Here is a 21998-nt window from a genome sequence, read left to right on the forward strand (position 1 = left end):
ACTTTGCGTATATGGGCTCAGTTCAGGAAATGCTATGGTTTCCAGGGGTTTTCCGTTTCTAGCCCTGTCGCACATAATCACCTTTTTCTACCTACTACCTACGATTCAGCATTCCATGTTTGGTATAGGAAGGGCATTAGACATTTTGAAGATCTCTTCATTGATAATCGCTTCGCTTCTTTTCAGCAGCTCTCCGTTAAGTTCAACCTGCCTAACGCTCACTTTTTCAGATATCTCCAAATCCGACACTTTATTGCTCCTTTAATTCCTAACTTTCCTGAAATGCCTGCGAAAAATGCTATGGACCTATTTCTTTCCATTAATCCACTAGGTAAAGGTTTAATATCAATTATCCGAGATAAACTAGCAGCCTTACGACGGGCCCCTGTGGATAAAATTAAAATGGCCTGGGAGCAGGATTTAAATATCTCCTTATCTGAGGAGAGCTGGGACTCAGTTCTCAAATCAGTTAACTCAACCTCCCTTTGTGCTCACCACTGCCTTTTACAGTTTAAGATTGTTCATAGAGCCCATATGTCCAAATCTAAACTATCTCGATTCTACCCTGGCATTAGTCCGCTCTGTGACAAATGCAAGAGTGGCGTGGCCTCTCTCATCCATATGTACTGGCTCTGTCCTAGCCTGGAGAAATTCTGGAAAGATGTCTTCACCACATTATCGGGTATTCTGAATCAGTACCTAGAACCAAACCCCTTAATTGCTCTGTTCGGTTTTTGGGGCGAGACAGATTTATGTCTGGGTCTGACCAAATGCCGAATACTATCCTTTGCCTCTCTCCTGGCTACACGCTTGATCCTCCTTAGATAGAGAGATGTTGCTCCGCCCACTCATGCGCAATGGCTTAACGACATTATGGCCTGCTTGGACCTCGAAAAAAATTCATTATTCAGTTCTTAATTCGGATCTAAAGTTCCATAAGGTCTGGGGACCTTTTACCGAGTACTTTCATAACCTTCCTCTTGACTAGGGTTTTTTTCCCTTTTTTTTTCTTCTTTTCGGTCCCTTGCTTTCAGCTCCCTTTTTTTTCTGGTAGTAGGCATTATTATCCTCTGTTGCTAAGTGTATTCACAGTCTGGGAGTTTGACTGTCCTGACCTATACTCTTTATATTGTGTTGTGGTCGGTCTGGAGTTGTTGTTTTTTTTCTTGTGTTGTGGGGCTTGGGGAGGACACTAAGCTTACTTGTCTTTAATTTAGGTGCTTTTTTGTTAAATTCTCTTCCTTTGTAGCATATTGTTATTGTATGCTTAATTTTGCACTGTATTAATGCTCCTCATTGGGATTTGGGGTTTTTAATTTGTAAAATGTTTTGAAAAACTAATAAAAAAAGTAAAAAAAAAACCACATTCACCCTCAAATGTTATGTTCTATGCCTTTTTCCCTACACCACATGGAACAATGGAACACTCTTTGTGCATGTGGAAACGAAAGCTAAAATAAGGTGTGGCTGTATGCCCAGGTACTATACAATTTCAACTTTATATCCATATCAATGACTGCCAAAAGAGGATACTTGAAAATTACTTAGAACAAGTTCAACTTGGCAGTTACGCAGCCAAGTTTGAGAAGCAGCCTACTTTACATAGAATAAAATGAAGATCACAAATTTGATAGCAGTAAGGTAACAAATGAGTCATTGGGAGATTATAAAAGTGGATAAAGATGTATTTTCCTATCAGCTATTGTGAAGCTACTGAAGCTAATATCAGTCAGTTCAGAAGCTCAGCAAGGTGTGGCAGGAAGTCAGATCAAGCTACGAGCAACATTCAAACACAAATTTTTTTCTCCAGGTTCAGGCAAGTAGTACGATTAATGTGAACACAGGCTTACTCAACCATCATTGGTTACTATAGAATATAGTATAGCACAATATGAGACCTACTCCATGATCAATCTAACCATTTCCTTCCACGCAGTTCATAACCCTCCATTGTTCAAAGGTTCATTTATTATCAAAGCATGTATTCATACAACTCTGAAATTTGTCTTCTCCAGATAGCCACGAAACAAAGACTTGTTCAGAGTGAAACATCAAACTTAACACTCCCTCAAAAAAACAGCATCCTGTTCATCAACTCCAAAAACCCCTCTCCCCACACAAAGGAAAAGGAACACCGACCACCAAAAAACAACCCATCCACTGCACAAAGAGAACACAGCAGAACACATCAACACACGAACACTCTCCCCTTGCACAGCAAAACAGAAAAGGAATGAGCAATAAAAAAAACATAGTATAAAAACTGTCTGAAAAAGTCCTCAGTCCAAAAATGTAAAAGTCCAATTTATAAACACAGAACCACGATACCATCCTACGATATCACTAACACTCATCCAAAGAGAGGGACACCATATGAGGCAGAGAGCTTACCCGTCTGCCACAGTGAACCACACAGCAATAGGCCACTCACAGATTCCTTCTCCGGCAGCAATCAAAAGGAAGGCAGTCAGTGCTGAGCTCTCGCTCACCTCCTGCATTTGCCTCAATGTTTCAATCTTCCTCGACTCTTTAATCAGTGATTAATTGGCACTTTAACCAGCAAAACAGTCAAATATTGGCTCACACCGTCTCGAAGTTTCTTCACATTGAGGCCATCTGAGTACATGCTTGCTTCCCGGAATCTTCTCAGAGACAGCAAGTGCTGGATCACTCAAAAGATCTTCAAACTGTAAATTGCAGGCTCTTACAGTCCCAGAAACACATTCAAAGTGAAAAGTAGATGTAAAAGAAGTAAAAAATACATTTTTGTGAGCTCTCTGGAAGATGTCAACTGAAGGAGCACTATACATTGGTGCCATCTTGATGGGAAGTCCCTTAATACAACCATGTGCCATCTAGAGTCTTTAAATTGTTCCTTCTGTATCTGCCTCTACCACAATCCCCAAGCAGTGAGCTCCAGGCACTCACCACACTGTGTTTAAAAAAAAAACTATTTCTGACATCTACCCTGCACTTTTCTCCTTTCAACTTAAATGGTTGCCCTCTGGAATTTCCCACTGCCTCCGTGGGAAAAAGATAATGGCTGTCTACTCTTTCTATGCCTCTTATAATCTTATACACCTTTATCAAGTTGCCACTCATCTTCCTTTGCTTCAAAAAGAAAAACCCTAATTTACTAAATCTTTCCTCATAAGGAATGTTCTCTAATCTAGGCAGCATCCTGATATATCTCCTTTGCACCATCTCTGAAGCTTTCACATCCTTCCTATAACAAAGCAGGTAGAACTGAACACAATACCCCAAGTCGGGTCTAACCAGTTTTATAGAGCTGCAACATCACCTCATGGCTCTTAAACTTAATTCCCCCGCCCCTCAACTAATGAAGTCCAGCACATCATAAGCCTTCTTAACCACCCGATCAACTTATCTGGTAACTTTGAGGGTCTGTGGACTTGGGAGTCAATATCACTGTTCCTGCACACTGCTAAGAATCCTGCTACTAACCTTGCCTTCAAGTTTGATCTTCAAAAGCATTTCACTTTATATTTTTCTGGTTTGAACTCCATCTTCTGCTTCTCTAGTCAACTCTGCATCCTGTCTCTAACCCACTGTAAACTATGAAAACCTTCTACACTATTAACAACATCTCCAACCTTCATGTCATCTGCAAATTTATGAACCCATCCTCTACTTTTTTTATCCAAATCACTTATAAAAAATCACGAAGAGCAGGAGTCACAGGATAGATCCCTGCAGTGGTCGCCAACTTCCAGGCAGAACATGCTCCATCTACCACCACCCTCTGCCTCATACCCAGTACTAGCCATTAGCAATTTGACCTTGATGGTCAGCATAAACAGGGAGCCTCTTGCTTGGGAAGTACAAACACCCACAAGGCAGTAAGAAACCCACCAAATGAGATTTAGACTTGTCAAAGTCAGCTGTTGTGTTCCAAGTATACAGTTACAGCTCCTATTTCTCAGCACAAAAAGAACAATGTATAAAAGATTTATGTCAAAATGCTTACTGTTCAAACCACTTTAAAATGAACCGACCAATAATGCAATATATGTACTTACTCTGTGTACAAGTCTTCTATCATTGCCACAATGATGACGATAAGGGACACAAAAAAAATCTGGCAACCAGACCCTATCAGTGATGAAAATACTAATGGATGACTAGATGGCCTGAATACGTCCCCATGAACTTGTTTCCATCCATATTCATCTCCCAGATCTCTGTCCTGTTAAAACATAATTTTTAATAAGGGTTAATTTCCAAAACGAGTGCCTAGCAATCATATACAAAGAACTATCATTAAATTCTAGCCAGCACAATTACAATCAATATTTTTGCTATTTTGGATGGGCTGCATTATATGAATGCTTTAGAACTGCACTGTATAAACTTTAAAAACTTAAACTGAAAGGCTATTGACATCACAGAAGACTCCAACAAAAGGAACTTCAGGTATGTTGTGGCATATCCACCCTTCTTTCCATCAGAGTAGTGATCAGTACTGGAGCTCTACAGGATTTCTTCAGCGGGGGCAAGCGGGAGAAATAATGCAAAGGCAGATTTGTAAGGCTGTTTATATTTAACATGGTAATTGGGAGGTGCAGACCGTGATGGGGGTGTGCAGGGTGCTAGCAGATTAATGATAATAATTGGGATACAAGGGGTTACACAATAAGCATGCAGAATCTTGTTATTCATAAATACAGGATCTTTATAATCATTGATTTGGCTACAACTAAATCATTGTCTCAAGGTGGCTGAGAATGTTCAGTAGCTGAATTAATTCGCAACACAAATCTGTAAGATCTTAAGGGAATCAAAGGCTATGAAGATAGTGCAGGAAAGATAGCTGAATTACCAACATCTCCACATTTTCTGTTCACATGTTTATTTCTGGGTACCACATTTTTAGAAAGATGTGGCACGGTGCCAAAGAAATGTAACAAAATAAATTCAAAGACTGGTGGGGGAGTGCAGATTTATTTATGTGGATAGAGTGCAAAAGCTGTGATTGATTTCCTTGGAATTTAGATGATTACAAGTAGAACTGATAAAATATTTTTGAAAACATGAAGAGTATGAATAAAATAAAGCAAGTTCCCACAAGTAGAGGAGAAATAGCTACCATTGACAAAGTAATCTTTATCTTAGGAGTTACCCTTACCATATCATCCATTTCTTCTTCCTTACTGTACCGAGCATAATCCTTTCGCAATGTACGCATTAAAATCATGGAAACCAATCCAACCAAGAAAATAACCATCATGAAGGAATTGAAGATAGAAAACCAGTGAATCTGTCAATACAGAAAAATATATTTTCTGACTTAAAATATTTACCTTGTTTACAGAACACAGTACAGTAGCATAGTGTTAGGGCAACACTTTACAGCACCAGTGCTGACCAATTGGAAGTTCAATTCCTGGGCTGTCTAAAAAGTTTGTATGCTCTCTCTGTGACCGCATATCCTCCCGCATTCCAATTAGTTAAAATTAGTGACTTGTGGGCATGCGATTATGGCGCCAGATACGTGGAAACACTTGTGCGCTGCCCTTGGATGTGCTAGTCGTTGAAGCAAACAACATATTTCACTGTGTTTCAATTTACGTGACAAAATATTCTTTATCTTTTTAATCTTCTAAGTTCTACAATCTTAAAACAAATTTCCATGGACAAACTTACAACAAAACTAACACTTCAAGCAACAGCCTGCACCCTGGACTTCAGAATGTTATTTACCCAGATTCAAAATAAGCATTTCGATGAAATCGTGAAGCTTACACTACAATGATTCAAGGACAGAGAGAAGAAAATAAACTGGAGGAAAAAGTGAAAATAGTAACTTGTAAATGCAACATACCCTGTGTTGAAAAAAGGATGGATCAAGATATTTATCAAATCGGTCTTCAAACTTCACATCAGATTTCTTCCATTTCATCTAAACAAAAGCAGGAAAAAAAGTTTAAAACAGTACACAACGCACAAGGTGAACTTGGCAGAGATATGTTTAATAGGGACTCATCTTCACAATTTGTATTATGTCTGAAACATTTGTGTATAGAATTCCATGTCATTTATGTTAAGATCTAAAATACTGCCTCACTGTTAAGCTATCAATCTTACAATGATTAAATAATTTATCTTTCTTATCATGAACATGGATGGGCATTTGAGCCAAGGAAAACTTAACAGTGATTACATTAGTTACAGCATCCACCTGCCCAAAGAACTATTAAAATATTTTGTTGTACCATCATTCCCTGTTGGCCTGCAAATTACTTTTTCTTGTAGCAATCAATAATCTGACTGACTGCTTCCACCAATCATGTAAACCAAGATTCCAATTTAAAATCACTGTGTAAAATATATCCTTCAAACCATCTTGAGATGGAAATTTATTCAATGTAAACTCATGATCTAGTTTCTTTTTCCACTTCTGTTCTACGGTTGTTAACAAAGCTTCATTTATTACCATTCTTAAGTGAACACTTGAGAGTTTGCAGATGTATTCAAAGCATAAAATATTATGAGGCATAGATAGGGTAGAACTCCATCACAGATGGTCCCAAGCCTGGCTGCAAAAGGAGGAGGGTTGGGCATGGGGACAGCAACCCTATCTTGCAAACACCCAGTGCAACAAAATCGCCAACCGAATCTCCAAAGACCTGGGAGAGGAAGTATATACAAAGAAGCTGGGCTACTCCTATAAACAATGTGAAAGAATGGCCTGGAACTGAGGACTCTGGGGAGCCAGTGTCGATGGCTTATGCTCCTGTAGGTGCAATGGGTTGAAGAAGATAGATAGGGTAAACAGTCTTCTTCCCATGTCAAATGTCAAATACTAAAGGGTATAGCTTTAAGATGAAAGGGGAAAGTTTAAAGATGATTCATGATGCAAGTTTTTATTATACACAGATTGATAGGTGCCTTGAACACAATGCCAAGTGAAGTGGTGGAACCAGACAAAAGAGCAAAGTCTAAGAGTAAATTATTCGGGCACATGAACAGATAGGTAATGGAGGAATACAGACCACGTGCTGGCAGATAGGATAGTTTGGACTGGCATCATGGGTTGAAGAATCTGTTCCCATTCAGTACTGTTCAATAGTCTTGAACAGTCTTGAATAGTCTTTAATGATAATTAAGAGCGTGGCCTGAAATCCATACAGAAAGTCTGGGTGAAAACCCCATTACTAAAGTGTTCTAGTGAATTTTTAAATCTGAAATGGTGAACTGCTGGTTTACTTACCAAGTAATAGCTACAGCTGCAAGAACAAAAACTTAGTGAACCCTTTGTATTTACCTAGTTTTCTGCAATAATTACTCATAAAACATAGTCTAATTTTCATCTGTCACAGTAATAGGCAAACAAAATCTGCCTAAACTAATTACACTTCTTGTCAACACTGAGTACACCACTTAAACAATCACAGTCAAGGTTCAAAAAAGTATGTGAACTGTTGGGGTAATGCCTTCCACAAAAGCTATTTTGAGGCAGGTGTTCCAATCAATGAGATGAATTGGAGGTGTGGGTTGTAGAGGTGCACTTCCCTATAAAAAAGACACACAAAGTCAGGTCACTGACAGAACCTGCTCTTCTCAAGAAAGATCTGCTTATATGCACCATGCCTTGATCAAAACAACTTTCAGAGGACCTTCAGAAGAAAAATAGTAGAGATGCATGAAACTGGAAAAGACTACAAAAGCATTTCTAAAGACCTGAGTGCTCATCAGTCCACAGTAAGAGAAATAGTCTCCAAATGGAGGAAACTCAGTATGGTTGCTACTCTCCCTAGGAGTGGGCGCCCTGCAAACATCACACCAAGAGCGCAATGTACAAAGCTCAAGAAGGGGAAAAAGAACCCAAGGGTAAAAACAAAAGGCCTGCAGAAAACTGTAGAATTTGCTAAAGTCTCTGTTCATGTGTCCACTATAAGAAAAAAACTGAGTAGGATGGTGTTCATGGAAGGACACTAACAATAAAACTTCAACCCAACTGTGAAGCATGGTGGAAGGAGCATCATGCTATGGGGCTGTTTTGTATGGAGGAATGGTCTAAAATTCCTCCACGCCATTGTGCAAGTCAGCGGCTACAGGAAATGTTTGGTGGAGGTTATTGCTGCTAAAGGAGATTCTACCAGTTATTAAATACAAGGGTTTACCTCCTTTTTCCAGCCTGGACTGTGAATGATTAAAGAATGTGCTCAATAAAGACATGAAAAATACAATTGCTTGTGTGTTATTAGTTCAGGCAGATAGTGCTAGCCTATTACTGTGACTTAGATGAAGATCAGACAATATTTTAGGAGCCATTACTGCAAAAAGCCAGGTAATTGCAAGGGGGTTCACAAACTTTTTCTTGCAACTTTTAAATCTTCAATGGTGAACCGCTAGTTTGCTCATCCAGTGAAAGCTACTTGTGTTCTGCTCACAAAAAACTAATTTTAGTGTAATCTTAAATAAAAACAATTAACTAAGCACAAAGAAGATATTTTAAAGTAAGTGACAAATGGAGACCTCAAGTTCTCATGACTTCAAACAATTGTTCTTCAAATTTTCTTTTACATGATGCCCAAGCACATTCACAAATTACATGTCTAAAAACAACAAGATTGGCCATTAGAAACTACAGGTTACAACACCAAGGGCTCTGCAACATGTTTTGCACTTGCTTTTATACAGTGACAGCAGACACAGAAGTAATCAGAAGCACAAGGTTGTAAAGGAACTTTTGCACAAAGGGTGGTAAAATATCCAATTAACATTTTTATTAAATGGAATTAGATATTACTTTAAAATGAGCAAACTACAAATAAGATAGTGTAGTTACCTCAAATACAGAAACTTGCCAAGAATCCCAGAAAACAGTGGGGGGTGCTAAGTGAGTACTACACCTTGTGTGACCTGCAAGCTAGTAGAGGGAAGGGGAAGGGGTGCCTTACACCACCTTTGGTAAATATGTACCTCAATCCTGCAACCCATAATATGTAAGAGAAGCCCAAAATTAACACTAGTTGCATTCTCAGCAACATTTTTTCTAATAATGCGAAAACTCAGGATTTTAAAAAAAATTGTACTCACCGAATAAGACATTGGAATTTTTGTATTAGCTACCAACTTGACCTTTCCTTCACTGGTTAAGTTGACGTCTACAATTCGATTGCCATTGTAACCTATCTCAAGTTTTTTGTAGGTCCAGAGGTAATGATCTTCTCCATTTTCATCTGCTTCACCTACAATCCCTGCATAAACAAAAACATGCATCGGACCTTGCTAGTTAAAAAGCATTTCCATTTCTCTTTGTAAATAGTTAATTTGTTGAATATTGATTTACCTAATTGTAACATGGTTTCCAAAAATAACTGTATATATACAAATACACTGCACATGACGTAATAAGTAAATGAATCTCACAATGTGCCATCCAGATCAAAAGTTATTAAGTCTGTGCTTCATTAATGCATATGTACAGGCAGTCATGAAATAAATGCACTGCAGGGAGGCGGCGTTTCTACCAGGATGATGTGCTACTTGGGAGGAGAACTTGAAAAGTTAGGTTTCCCCATATGCTTGTTATCTTTGCCCTTCTAGGACAGGGATGGCCAACCTATGGCGCATGTGCCAGAAGTGGTGCATTGCACCCCAGTAATAATAATAAAAAAGTAAGCCTACTCATACAAAAATTAACCAAAAACCGATTTGTAGAAAAAAAAATCTATAACAGGAATTCAATAACAGACCCCCAGTCCTCGGGGACACGTTGCCGGTGGCCGTTGGCGGGGGCGTCTTAATACGCTCGGCAGAGGATGGTGCTCGGAGAAGCTGTGCTGGAGGGGATGGTCGGAGGCTCGGAGGTTCGACGGACTCGGAGTCCGCTGCGGTCGGGGCGCTTTCACTGTGTGCCGTGACTGCGAGGCTGGGTTCAACGGAGCTTTCATTGTGTGCTGCGTCTGCGAGGCTGAGTCCTGCGCCATGGAAGTCCATAGCGGGGGTATTCTCTTCTGCCGCCTGCGTGGGATGATGAGTCTATCAGGACCCTGAGGACTTGTGGAAACTGTGTGGTGGTTTCTTTCGAACTTATAGTCTTTTAACATCTTTGGAATATTTATACTGTGCCCATGGTCTTTTTTTTTAAAATCAATTATGCTATTGTTTGCACTGTTGTAACTGTATGTTGTAACTACGTGGTTTTGTGCAGGTCTTGTAGCTTTAGTTTTTGGTCTTATTTTGTCTGGTGGGTTTGGAGCTCCTTTCCGGGAAACGCGCTAAGATGGTAGCGCAATATTAATACGCAGCAACCTCTCCGGACTCTGGACTGGGGATAGCCAAACGTTATGTGGATTTTCTGGTGTAGTCTGTTTTGCCATGTGCTTGTGTGATATCATTCTGGAGGAATGTTGTCTCATTTTTTAACTGCATTGCATTTGTGGTTTCTAAATGACAATAAACTGATTCTGAATCAGCTTAGAGCTAGAAATGGGTTTTACTGAGAATAAATCTAAAACTTAATTATTTTTAGAGATTTTATTATTTCAAAATGCACACATTTTGGCAAATGTTATCTTCTTTCATATTAATCAGTTTTCAATTAAAAAATGTTCAATGAGTCAAACTAGGAAAGAATGACTTTTGTTCTGCAGTCGTTCCATAACTGTTCAATACACGTTTGACACTTGTTTGATCCTGAGGCGCCAGGCGTCTGCAGGTTTTTGCCAGTCAGTTTACAATTGACACTTGGCACTACGGAGTTGTGCTTTGTTCGTCCTTTGTGAACATTTGCAGTTTTGTACTTTTTCAAAAATTAAGCCTTGTTTTCACATTCAGTTACCTATTAGAGTGCAAAAGAAAATGAGCAAAAGAAAAGCAGAAAGTGATAGTAAGCGTGAATTCAATGAACAGTCGGAAAATGAGTTCTTATTTATAGTGGGTCTGTCAGGAAAACTATTGTGCATTATTTGTGAAAACACTTTCTCACATAAATAGAAGACATGATCTTAACAGATACTATAAAACACAACATCAGACTGAAAGAAGGAAAACTGAAGCTAGTGCTTGGGTCTGAGTTATGGAAAGAATATGTGATTAAGAAAGAGGAATAAATCAAAAGACAAAATATATTTGCTAAAAGTCTCATTAAGGTAAGTAATGTTTATCTTGCTTTTTATATTAAATCAATATATCATGTAAAAATGCTAAATATGTCTATATTAACATTTTTACAAGAATTGAATGGGGGTACAAGAGTTGTATGGCGGATATGAACTCGTGTGTGAAAAAATTTGACGCATGGAATGTAAAAGGTTGGCCGTCCCTGTTCTAGGAGGCTGACGGCAAGATCACATGGAATCCAAGATGAGCTAGCTACTTGGATACAAAGTTGACTTGGTGGAAGAAGTCAAAGGGTTGTTGTTCAGATTGGAAACTAGTGATGAGAAATGTACTACAGGGATCGACACTAGGTTGACTATTATTTATCATATATATTTAAGTATTTGGATGAAAACATGCTGTAGATGGCATAAGTTTGCACATGACACAAAATTCAGTAGCACAGTGGATAGCGAAGAAGGTTGTTCAAAGCTCCAACAGGATCTAGAGTAGTTGCAAAAATGGGCAAAAAGGAATGGCAGATGGAATTTAGACTAGTACACAGTGATGCCTTTGTAGAAGTTAACCCAGTACAGGACTGACACAGTGAGTTTCAGAGCCCTGGAGAGTGCTGTAGAATGGAAAGATCTAGGGGTATAAGTATATAACTCAGGTACATTGAAGAAGTTGTGAGCATAAGCTGGTGAATAGAGTATAGGAATTGGGACACCATGCACAAGACATTGGTGAGGAAATATCTGGAACACAAAGGTTATATTTTACAACTCAAATTTAAAGATTTTGTCCAATTCACGAGGTGAGACTAGGGATAAACTGGAACTTGGATGATACCTAGTATTTACTAATCCTTTTAATGATAGAATCAAGGGATAAATCCAAAAATGTGACATATTCAACAATATAAATGCAACACATAATTCACTAAAAGTCCTGGACAAGTATTGAAAACAGAATCAAAATGGCGAAACATTAGATTATTCCCTCTACAGTCTGAGAAAGCAAGTGGTTTGAAACAAGTTGCAGCTATGCATGGATGCATACATCAATGATGTGTTGGACAGTAAGTTAATCAACCACTGCAAATTGCCCCTAGTTCCCATCAACACTTCCCAAATTCTACCACTCTCCAGAGTAGATATGAGTGGGAGAATCTGGGAGGACTTGATGGGAATATAGGGAGAATAAAATGAGATTAGCGTAAGTGGTTGCTTAATGGTTGGCACAAACATAAGTAGATGGCTTGTTTCTATGCAGTATGATTAATTTAGGATTAGCATAAATGGATGGTTGATGGGTTGAAGGGCCTGTTTCTGTACACTGTCTTTCAAAGGCTCTACAGCCAAGGTTAGGCTGCACTTGGAAGTAGAGTTCTGGGCAACTAACCTTGGGAATGATATCATGGATATGAATCAGAAAAAAAACACAAACTTGGACTACTTTCCCCAGAATTTTAAAGGCAATGGGTGACTTAATAGAAGTTTTTCAAGAAATTTGTGCAGAAACATCACAAAAAGAATTCTGTTCATTGGGAAAAATAAAATTAAGAGATACGGCTGAAAGTTTAAAGCCATACCTTTTATATAAAGTTAAGAAATGTTTCAAAATATGATGACAAAAATTTGGCACTCTTCTGCAAACTACAAATGATGCTAGCCTTTCTATTATTAAATGCAGGATTGTAGATTATTTTTAAATGAAAGGATATGGAAAAAGGTACGAAACAAAATGAAGATAATTCTTCTGCAGTTGGTTAGAGCCATTCCGGGGTGAAGCATTCATTCTTTACAGGGTTTCCCCCCTATCTGAAGGTACAGCATTCCTGTGGAACCATTTGTAAGCCGAAATGTTGTAAAGCGAAGAAGCAATTAGCATTAATTTATATGGGAAAATTTTTTGAGTGTTCCCAGACCCAAAAAATAACCTACCAAATCATACCAAATAACACATAAAACCTAAAATAACATTAACATATAGTAAAAGGAGGAATGATATGATAAATATACAGCCTATATAAAGTAGAAATATTGTATGTACGGTATAGTTTTACTTATCAGAATTGGGAAGATTTAGCCAAAATCCATTTGCAGAAAAAAAACTGTCACGTACATGTTTGCGCACTCAACTGCCCGCACAAGGCTTCATGATCATTGTAGTTTTTCTTGGTGTTAACACTTATAAAGTGGGCGTCTTTTTCTCGTAAAAGCGAAAATCCACTTTGGTTAGTGAAAACAGGTACTAATGTAAGTCTTTCGTAACAGCAAGCTGTTGTAAAGTGAACGTTTGAAAAACGGGGCCACCTGTACACTGAAATTCAGATCTCTTCACGTAACAGTTGAGTTGGAGAAACAATTTAACACCTTAAAACTAAGGTAGTTGTTATGAGACCAAAGCAGATTGGTGTTAAACTAACTTTACATTACAGCAGGCACAAAAGCTGACTGCTCCTGCTCCTATTGTGATATTTTTGGCAAACAGTGGAAGAGACACATTTACCAACCCCCCCATAAAAAGTGAAGAAATAAGACTAAATTTACAATTCTGCAAACATACTTGATTGAACTGAATTTAATAATTTAACAGTCACTTACCCCAAATTGGCAAATCATCAATGTACATCTGGTACCAGTAGTGGTTCTTTATGGCATAAATAAAGGCATCTCGCTTTTGTTTATCCAGCTCAATTTCACAGTAAGTACTTTGCATGACATCATCTAAATAAAATGATGTATCAATTAGCAATGCAAACATACACACAACATATAAAAATCTATATTGCTCTATAATGTATATATAAAAATACATATACATACATGTACATATAAAAATAATGTATTGCTCTATAATGTATCCAATGCATTGTACTTTTATCATTTGTACACAGGAGCATAAATGATTTATAAATCTTAGATCTTAATAGGTTTTCTCATTCACTCCCCCCAAACAATTCCAAACACAAGCTTCATATAATTATAAAACAATTGCAGTGAATTAGTAGTATTATCAATTTACTTCTTGGAACTGGCACTGCATCCAAAAAAAGTACCCATTTACAGTATGTAAGTTTCTGCTACAAAATATAATTGCTACGTCAGTACAATGAAGGCCCTACAATTCATTGAACATGTTGATAAAAGGAAACATCCCAAGGGGCTATAAAAAGAACTTTAAAAAAATTAAATATCAAAGAACACCCAGAACCTAATTAAAGCTTTTGATGGAAAGATAGATTTTATTGCAACATAAAAAATTGGGGTAGGATAGGGAAAGGCCAAAGTAATTAGGGAAGGAAATTCACTGTGCAAGGGACACATGAAGACTGAAATGTTGTCTTCTTCCCTTTCTCCCATGGTCCACTCTCCTCTCCTATCATATTCCTTCTTCTCCAGCCCTTTACATTTCCCACTCACCTAGATCCACCCATCACCTTCTAGCTAGTCTTCCTTCCCTCCCCCCCCCCCCCGACCTTTTTATTCTGGCATCGCTTCCTTCCTTTCCAGTCCTAGTGAAGGAGCTCAGCCCAAAACATTGAATGTTTATTCATTTTCATAGATGCTGCCCGACCAGAGATTCTCCAGCATTTTGTGTGTGCTGTGTTAAAGATAGATTTTTTTCCCCCTACAGAGTAGAAAAAACTCAAATATATGCATTTAAGGTGATACAGGGAAATTTAAAATAGTTCAGGGCAAATTTTTTCCACACAGAGTCAGAGGTGCCTCAAACCCGCTGCCAGGGGTAGTGGTGTTTAAGAGGCTGCTACATTGATACACAAATATGCAGGGAATACAGGTATGTATGTCAGGTTCAGGCAAGAAAGATTTAATTTAATTCAGCATCACATTCGTCAGACACCGTGGACCAAAGGGCCTGCTCCTTTGTTGTACTGGTTTATTTTCTATGTTCAACTCCAAACCAGAAAGAAACAAATTCAAATTAAAGACAATAATGTAAATCATATAGGTGTTCTAATGCAATATTTATATATTTTTATTTAAATAAAATATATTCATTATTATAATTTCATTAATTAATTTAACAAAATCTTTAATTTTGAGATGTAAAATATAACCTTTTGAAACAAACAGTACTGTAAGAAACCACTAAGGAAGTTATGGAGGTGACAAAAGTCATTTCTGTATTTCCTTTAAGCATAATAAAACAAGCAACATCTCTGCTAAAACAATCATCTGGGAAGGAAGCAGAGAGCAATGAGTACAAGAGCTAAGATGTCATGCTACAGCTGTAGAAGTGATTGGTGAAATCACACTTGCAATAATGTCTGAGGTATATAAAGAATGTCAAAAGATAGGAAGGGTTCAGAAAACATTTACAAGGCTGTATTGGGACTGGAAGGCTTGACCAATAAACGAGATAATGGATAAGTTGGACTTTTTCTTCCACAGAGCACAGGAGGTTCAGGGGAGTCCTTAAGGGGTTTATAAAGTCAAGAGGGTCATAGGTGAATGATAACAGTCATTTTCCCAGGATAGGGAAGTTTAAACCTAGAGTGCATAGGGTTAGGTGAGAGGGGAAAGACTTACAAGAGATCTGAGGACAAGTCCCCCCCCCCCCCCACACCCCTACGGGTACTGGGTATATTAAGGGAGCTGTAAGAGAAAGTGATAAAGGTCAGAACAACTATAGCATTCAAAATACATTTAGACAGGTATGTGGACAAGAAAGGTTTACAGAAATATGAGCCAAAAGTGGAGAAATGGTACTAGCTCAGGTAGACAACTTGGTTGGGCATGGGTGAGTTGTGTCAAAGGGTCTGTTTCCATGCTGTATGATTCCAGGAATCTTAATCTCTAAATCACAGGAGTGTGTGTATGTGTACAAGCACAGAGAGTGAAAGAGCAAGAGAGAGGAAGGAGCTGATTCAATTTTGGATGATTAGCTCATATTGGCTAAACTATCAATCCAATCCAAACTCCATTTCTCTTTTTGCAGATCCTGCCTGACTCGGAGTATTAATTCAAATTTTGTTTGATGCTTCTATATTTTACTTTTATATTTTTAATTTTACCCCTCTGAGATTCAATGTCAGCTTTATGTCCAATTAAAAACCTTCTCTTGTAAAACGTCAACCACTATTTTAACAATACTCTTTCAATTACTGATTATTGTATTTAATTTGGCACACTCTATATTTAATTGTTGCATATTTACAGGATGGGGAAGATAATTATGAGGCAAACATTTTACAAGATAACAACACGAACTTGATTCAACACTGTTCCTTTAATGTAGAAATATGAATTGAATTGACTTTATTTCTTACATCTTTCACATACATGAGTAAAAATCTTTATGTTGTCTCCATCTATATGTGCAACGTGCAATTTACAGTAATTTGTAATAAATAGTATGTACAATAGGACAGTCAATATAACATAGAATACCGCCAGGACTTAAGAACTTTTTAAAAGCTATTATTAATGCTTTTGAGATAGTGATTTAGATGCATATCATCTTTTTTACTGAGTTAAGTATTGTATGTAATTAGTTTTGCTACAACAAGTGTATGGGACATTGGAAAAAAGTTGAATTTCCCCATGGGGATGAATAAAGTATCTATCTATCTATCTAGAAATACAACTGTATCAGCGTGAATTTATCAGCCTGATGGCCTGGTGGAAGAAGCTGTCCTTTAACCTTTTCGTCCTGGCTTTTATGCTGTGGTACCGTTTCCTGGATAGTAGCAGCTGGGAAAGTTTGTGGTTGGGGTGACTCAGGTCCCTAATGATCCTTTGGGCCCTTTTTACATACCCGTTTTTGTAAATGTCCTGAATAGTGGGAAGTTCACATCTACAGATGCGCTGGACTCTGCACCATTCTCTGCAGAGTCCTGTGATTGAGGGAAGTATAGTTTCCATACCAGGCAGTGATAAAGCCAGTCAGGATGCTCTCAATTGTGTCCCTGCAGTAAGTTCTAAGGATTTGGAGGCCCATACCAAACGTCTTCAACCATCTGAGGTGAAAGAGGCGTTGTTGTACTTTTTTCACCCCACAGCCGGTATGTACAGGCCATGTGAGATCCTCGGTTATGCATATGATGAGGCACTTAAAGCTGTTCACCCTCTCAACCCCAGATCCATTGATGTCAATAGGGGTTAGCCTAACTCATTCCTCCTGTAGTCCACAACCAGTTCCTTTGTGTCAGGGTGATGGCTTTTTCTCTGTAGGCTGCCTCGTTATTATTTGAGATTAGGCCAATCAATGTAGTATCATCAGCAAATTTAATTAGCACATTGGAGCTGTGGGTGGTGACACAGTCATGGGTATACAGAGTGTAAAGGAGGGGGCTTAGGACACAGCTCTGAGGGGCACCTGTGTTGAGGGTCAGAGGGGCAAAAGTGAGGGTGCCCACTCTTACCACCTGCCAGCAATCTGACAGGAAGTCCAGGATCCAACTGCACAAAGCAGGGTGAAGATCGAGGTCTCTGAGCTTCCTGTTGAGCCTGGAGAGAATTATGGTGTTGAATACTGATCTGTAATCCAACAACAGCATTCTCATATAAGCATCTTTCTTCTCCAGATGTGTAAGGAACGTGAGTAGAGCTGTGGCTATTGCATCATCTGTTGATCGGTTGTGTCAGTAGGCAAATTGTAGAGGGTCCAATGTAGGTGGTAGCATGCTTCACGTGTAGTCCTTGACCAGCCTCTCAAAGCATTTGCTTGAGGTGAGTGCGATTGGATGCCAGTCGTTCAGACATGTTACCTTGGTCTTTTTAGGTACAGGGACAATGGTGGATGTTTTTAAGCAGGAAGGCACACTACACTGGGAAAGAGATTAAAAATGTCAGTAAACACACCTGACGGTTGTGCTGTGCACATCCCGAGTACTCGCCCTGGGATGCCGCCCGGTCCCACAGCCTTGCGACTGTCCACATGTTGGAAGCGCTTGCGTACTTCAGCCTCAGAGATGACTATGGTGCAGGTCGCTACAGTGGCTCTCCTCGGGGACTCAGTGTTGGTGATATTGAACCGAGCGTATAAAAGATTTAGCTCATCTGGGAGAGAGGCAGCAATGCTGGAAACATCACTGTGTTCAGCTTTGAAGTCTGCGATGGTGTGCAGACTTTGCAATAAACTACGTGTGTTGTTGGTGGAGCCCCAAGGCACTTCTTAAAAAAAAAACATTTCCAAATAATCCTCAACACCAGATGAAAATGGGATATTAGAAAAGATACCCTAAAGCTTGTAACTAAGTTTTATAGAGTGTTTTGGAGGTGGAAAAGATAGTGATGCAGAGAACCTCAAGTAATTCTGGGGTTTTGGAACTCGCTCAAATGTGAATAAATTAATTCAAAAATAACCAAGTAGCCAGAATTCAAGGAATGTTGATATTCAGAACTGTTGCAATAGGAAGGAGAAACCATTGAAGGTACACGCAATATGAAGAAACTTGATGTTTCCACTGACGTGTGTAGACCTAGAATTTCAGCTTCATAATAATGGAAGAGGTTCCTAAGGTTGTCATAGCAGGGGTGGTTGTGGGGATAAGCTCTCACTACCTATAAAGTGCTCCAAATGGCGTGTGTCTCTAACAGCCTCTGGCAGCCAAGTCCAATTCTTGGCCTTCACGTGTGGCTTAGCTACTAGGTTACTGTTTCTACTGGCAAGGGGCAAGGCAGACCACTGGCGCCTCAAAACCAATTGCTTCGGACAGGTGGGGCTCATCAGCATTGGACGGCAGCCTGCCTAGGAGAAGGAAAACTCAGATTTTAAACCCCGCTGCCTTGCGGCCATACCCACCATGGGAAAGGCTTCGGGAGTAAACCCCGAGGAAGAAGTCCAGAGCCGGGGACCCTAAGGCAGTTTGATGTTGTTTACAACTTCACTCTTGCAACCTCTGTGACGACACTGGTGCCAGGCTGTATTGGTGCTTGCCCTTCCCTTGGACTACATCAGTGACATGGAGCGGGGGGAACCTGATGCTTGGGAAATAGCAAATTCTTCAAATCCTCCCGCCCAGGCTTGCACCCTAGAAAAGACATAGTCCAACAGAGACACAAACCCATGATCTCCTGGGATCGACGGCTGCCTACTAAAAATGGAAGATAAAGTTCTTCATCCAAGTGAATATACCAAACAACAGGCCTCCTTCCACTAAGTCAATTTTGTATCCAACTGGTTAGCTCACCATGGATTCCATGAGATTTAACCTTCTGGACCAGCCTTCTGGACACAGACCATATTAAAAGCCTGAACATGTAGATAGCATCTGCCATCCTGCCCTCTTGGTCTCTTACTTGGGCAAGATGGCGCTGGCAAACCACAACAAAGTGCTGTGAGCAGCTTACAAAGCTTCTAAATATACTACTCTGAACTACTCTCACAGCAATCTGCAGTCCGTAATTTGCCTTTAACTAGCGATTTCAAGATCTCCTGAAGGACTCAGCAGACTTAGCTCTCAAGTATGCATGTACAGCACCTTTAAGTGGACGAAGGTACATTGCTACGGCTGAAGGAGGAAGAGGAGGGGAGGACTCCAAGCCAGGCAAAAACACCGGGATAAGAAATCTTCTTGTACCCAGCATCTTGTCAGCAAATGTAGTCGCTGGAGAGCAAGAATGAGGTCCTACGGGCAAGACCTATGAGAAACTGATGCGTTTTCTGTTTCACAGAGACATAGCTCACATCAGATACGCTGGTAAGAACAGGGAGCTTCTCGATACAGAGGATGGTCAAGGACTGCTGGTTCAGAGAAGGCAAAAGGTGGGGGTCTGTATTTCATGATAAGCTCTTTGTAGTGCTCGGGCTCAGTGGTCTTGTCACAGTCCTGTTCCTCTGACGCGAAGTAACTAATGATTAGGTGCTGGCCATTCTACTTACCAAGAGAGTTCTCCTCAGTGATCCTGACCATAGTTTACATACCACTAAAGGATAATGCTAAGCAGGCACTTAAGTACTGAATGACACCACCAGTAAACAAGAAACAGCTTACCCTGACATCTTTCAGATCATTGTTGGGGTCTTCAATCAGGCTTGTTTGAAGAAATCTCTGCTCAGTTATCAAAATTATCACCTGCAGCACTAGGGCTCCCAAAACACTTGACCACTGTTATACTACAATTAGGAATGTCTACCATTCCATGCCCAGACAGCATTTTGGGTAATCTGATCACTTGACTGTCCCCCTCCTACCTGTATATAAGCAGAGGCTACAGAGCAATGTTCCAGAGATAAGGACAACAAAGAAGCAGAGCAGCAGCTACAGGATTGCTTAGAGTTGGTGAACTGGACCATGTTCAAGGACTCAAGAGGATCGTACCGAATACACCACAGTTGTCACAGACTTTATAAAAACTGTCATAGACAAGTGTGTCCCCACAAAATCATTCAGTCTTCCCCAGTCAGTATCACTAAATCAGTGTTTCCCAACCTTTATTAGCCTAATGCCTCCCAAAGCACTTTCATATTTGCCAACACCCCCCCAAAGCGCCTTCATAATTGCCAATGCCCCTCTTAGGCACAATATACTTTCCAGCATGTCTACCATATGCCAACATGAGAAAAATGATTCTGCTTTAAAATCAATGTGATCCTTCAGCTTGATGGTTTTTAGCAACAATTGAAATATTTGGTTCAGGTTGTGACTGCAAAAGCCTCAAGTCCCCATGCATAAACAATGTACAAATGGTTTCTGTTTTTTCAGAGTAAGTGGTTCACTGCACTGAAGCCTCTTTCAACAAGGTAAGAGGATGGAAATGCAAAGAAGAGCAATTTGGCTCTTCTCACCAAAGACTAAGAAGCTTTGTGTGACAGTGCAGCCACATTCCACAGAACTGCTATTTTTGAAATGCATTTTTTCTTCTTCATCATTCTGAATTTCTATAATTTCTTCATGCAAGCTCTCTTCCTGTTCTTCCACCTTGCAAAGAAATGGGTCAATTATCCGGTCCAGAATTTCCAGATCGTTCAAATCCTTGAATCAATTCTGAAAATCCTTCTTCAGTGACTTCAGGTGTAAGCAGTACTCTTGCTAATCATGTCCGTGAAAGACAGTGCTATACTTTCCATGCAAGGAAACTATGAGAACATTCTTCTCCCGAAGCTCTGCTTATACATTTCTAATTTTCCAATAAAAGTGAACACTGCACTTTTTGCCTGGATTAAATTGAAATTCTCACCCTGTAGTTTCATATTTAGAATGCTCATTTTGTCATCAGATTGACACATCTTCACATAGAAGTTTAATCTTGTTTCCCAAGCCCTCTCGACTTTGAGCAAAAATTCAACCAGTGTCAAAAGGATCAAAGAAACATTTTAAGCAGCAGCCTTTTGACATCCAATGCATTTCAGTATGAAGAAGCAAGCGTTTAAACTCTTCATCGTTATCTTGGCGTAACTGGTAAAATACTCTGCCATTTAATGGATGAGCTTTAATTTTGTGGATGGCAGATAGTACAAGAGTCATGCTTGAAAAAAGTTGCTGGCTGAGGTTTTTGGCTGCAAGATATTGATGATGAATTACACAATGGATTGCAAACAGACTTGGAATTTCTTTTTTCATAAATGCCACTAAACTGCATGGTGATCTGTCATCTGGTGCTCCATTTGTTGCACAAGTAAACCATGTTCCTAACCAGAATACTTTTATCCTCAATATACATTTTGAGTTTGTCATAGATTGATTTGATTTTTGCTTTTAACTTCTTACAAAAGAGAATCTCTTCATAAACTTTTCCATTTTTGATAAACCATGCAATGCCTCATTGTCTCGCACAATTGACTCACCCAGTTGTATCCCAAATTCTGGTTTTGTAGCTCTGTGCGTAGTTGATACTCAATATCTTCACTCATTTCGTCAATACGACAAGCTACAGAGTTATTACTCAGATCAATTGATTTTAAAATACTGGTATCCATTCTGAAGTGGTGAGCACTTTTGATGCAGCAGGCAT

At 39.3% G+C, this 21998-nt stretch overlaps 1 protein-coding gene across 1 annotated transcript in view; it reads right to left on the minus strand.

Annotated features, from left to right (window-relative positions):
• tm9sf3 (transmembrane 9 superfamily member 3) overlaps positions 1 to 21998 on the minus strand; it is an 89383-nt gene that overhangs the window by 34514 nt on the left and 32871 nt on the right. Inside the window, exons 3-7 of the mRNA XM_073025103.1 lie at positions 13680 to 13802; positions 9064 to 9224; positions 5843 to 5920; positions 5147 to 5278; positions 4041 to 4207 (exon numbers count right to left, since the gene is read on the minus strand). Of these exons, the coding sequence (XP_072881204.1) occupies positions 4041 to 4207; positions 5147 to 5278; positions 5843 to 5920; positions 9064 to 9224; positions 13680 to 13802 (661 nt within the window). The remainder of the gene's footprint in view (positions 1 to 4040; positions 4208 to 5146; positions 5279 to 5842; positions 5921 to 9063; positions 9225 to 13679; positions 13803 to 21998) is intronic.

This window comes from Hemitrygon akajei, chromosome 21, assembly GCF_048418815.1.
Source record: "Hemitrygon akajei chromosome 21, sHemAka1.3, whole genome shotgun sequence".
Classification (NCBI taxonomy): Eukaryota; Metazoa; Chordata; class Chondrichthyes; order Myliobatiformes; family Dasyatidae; genus Hemitrygon; species Hemitrygon akajei.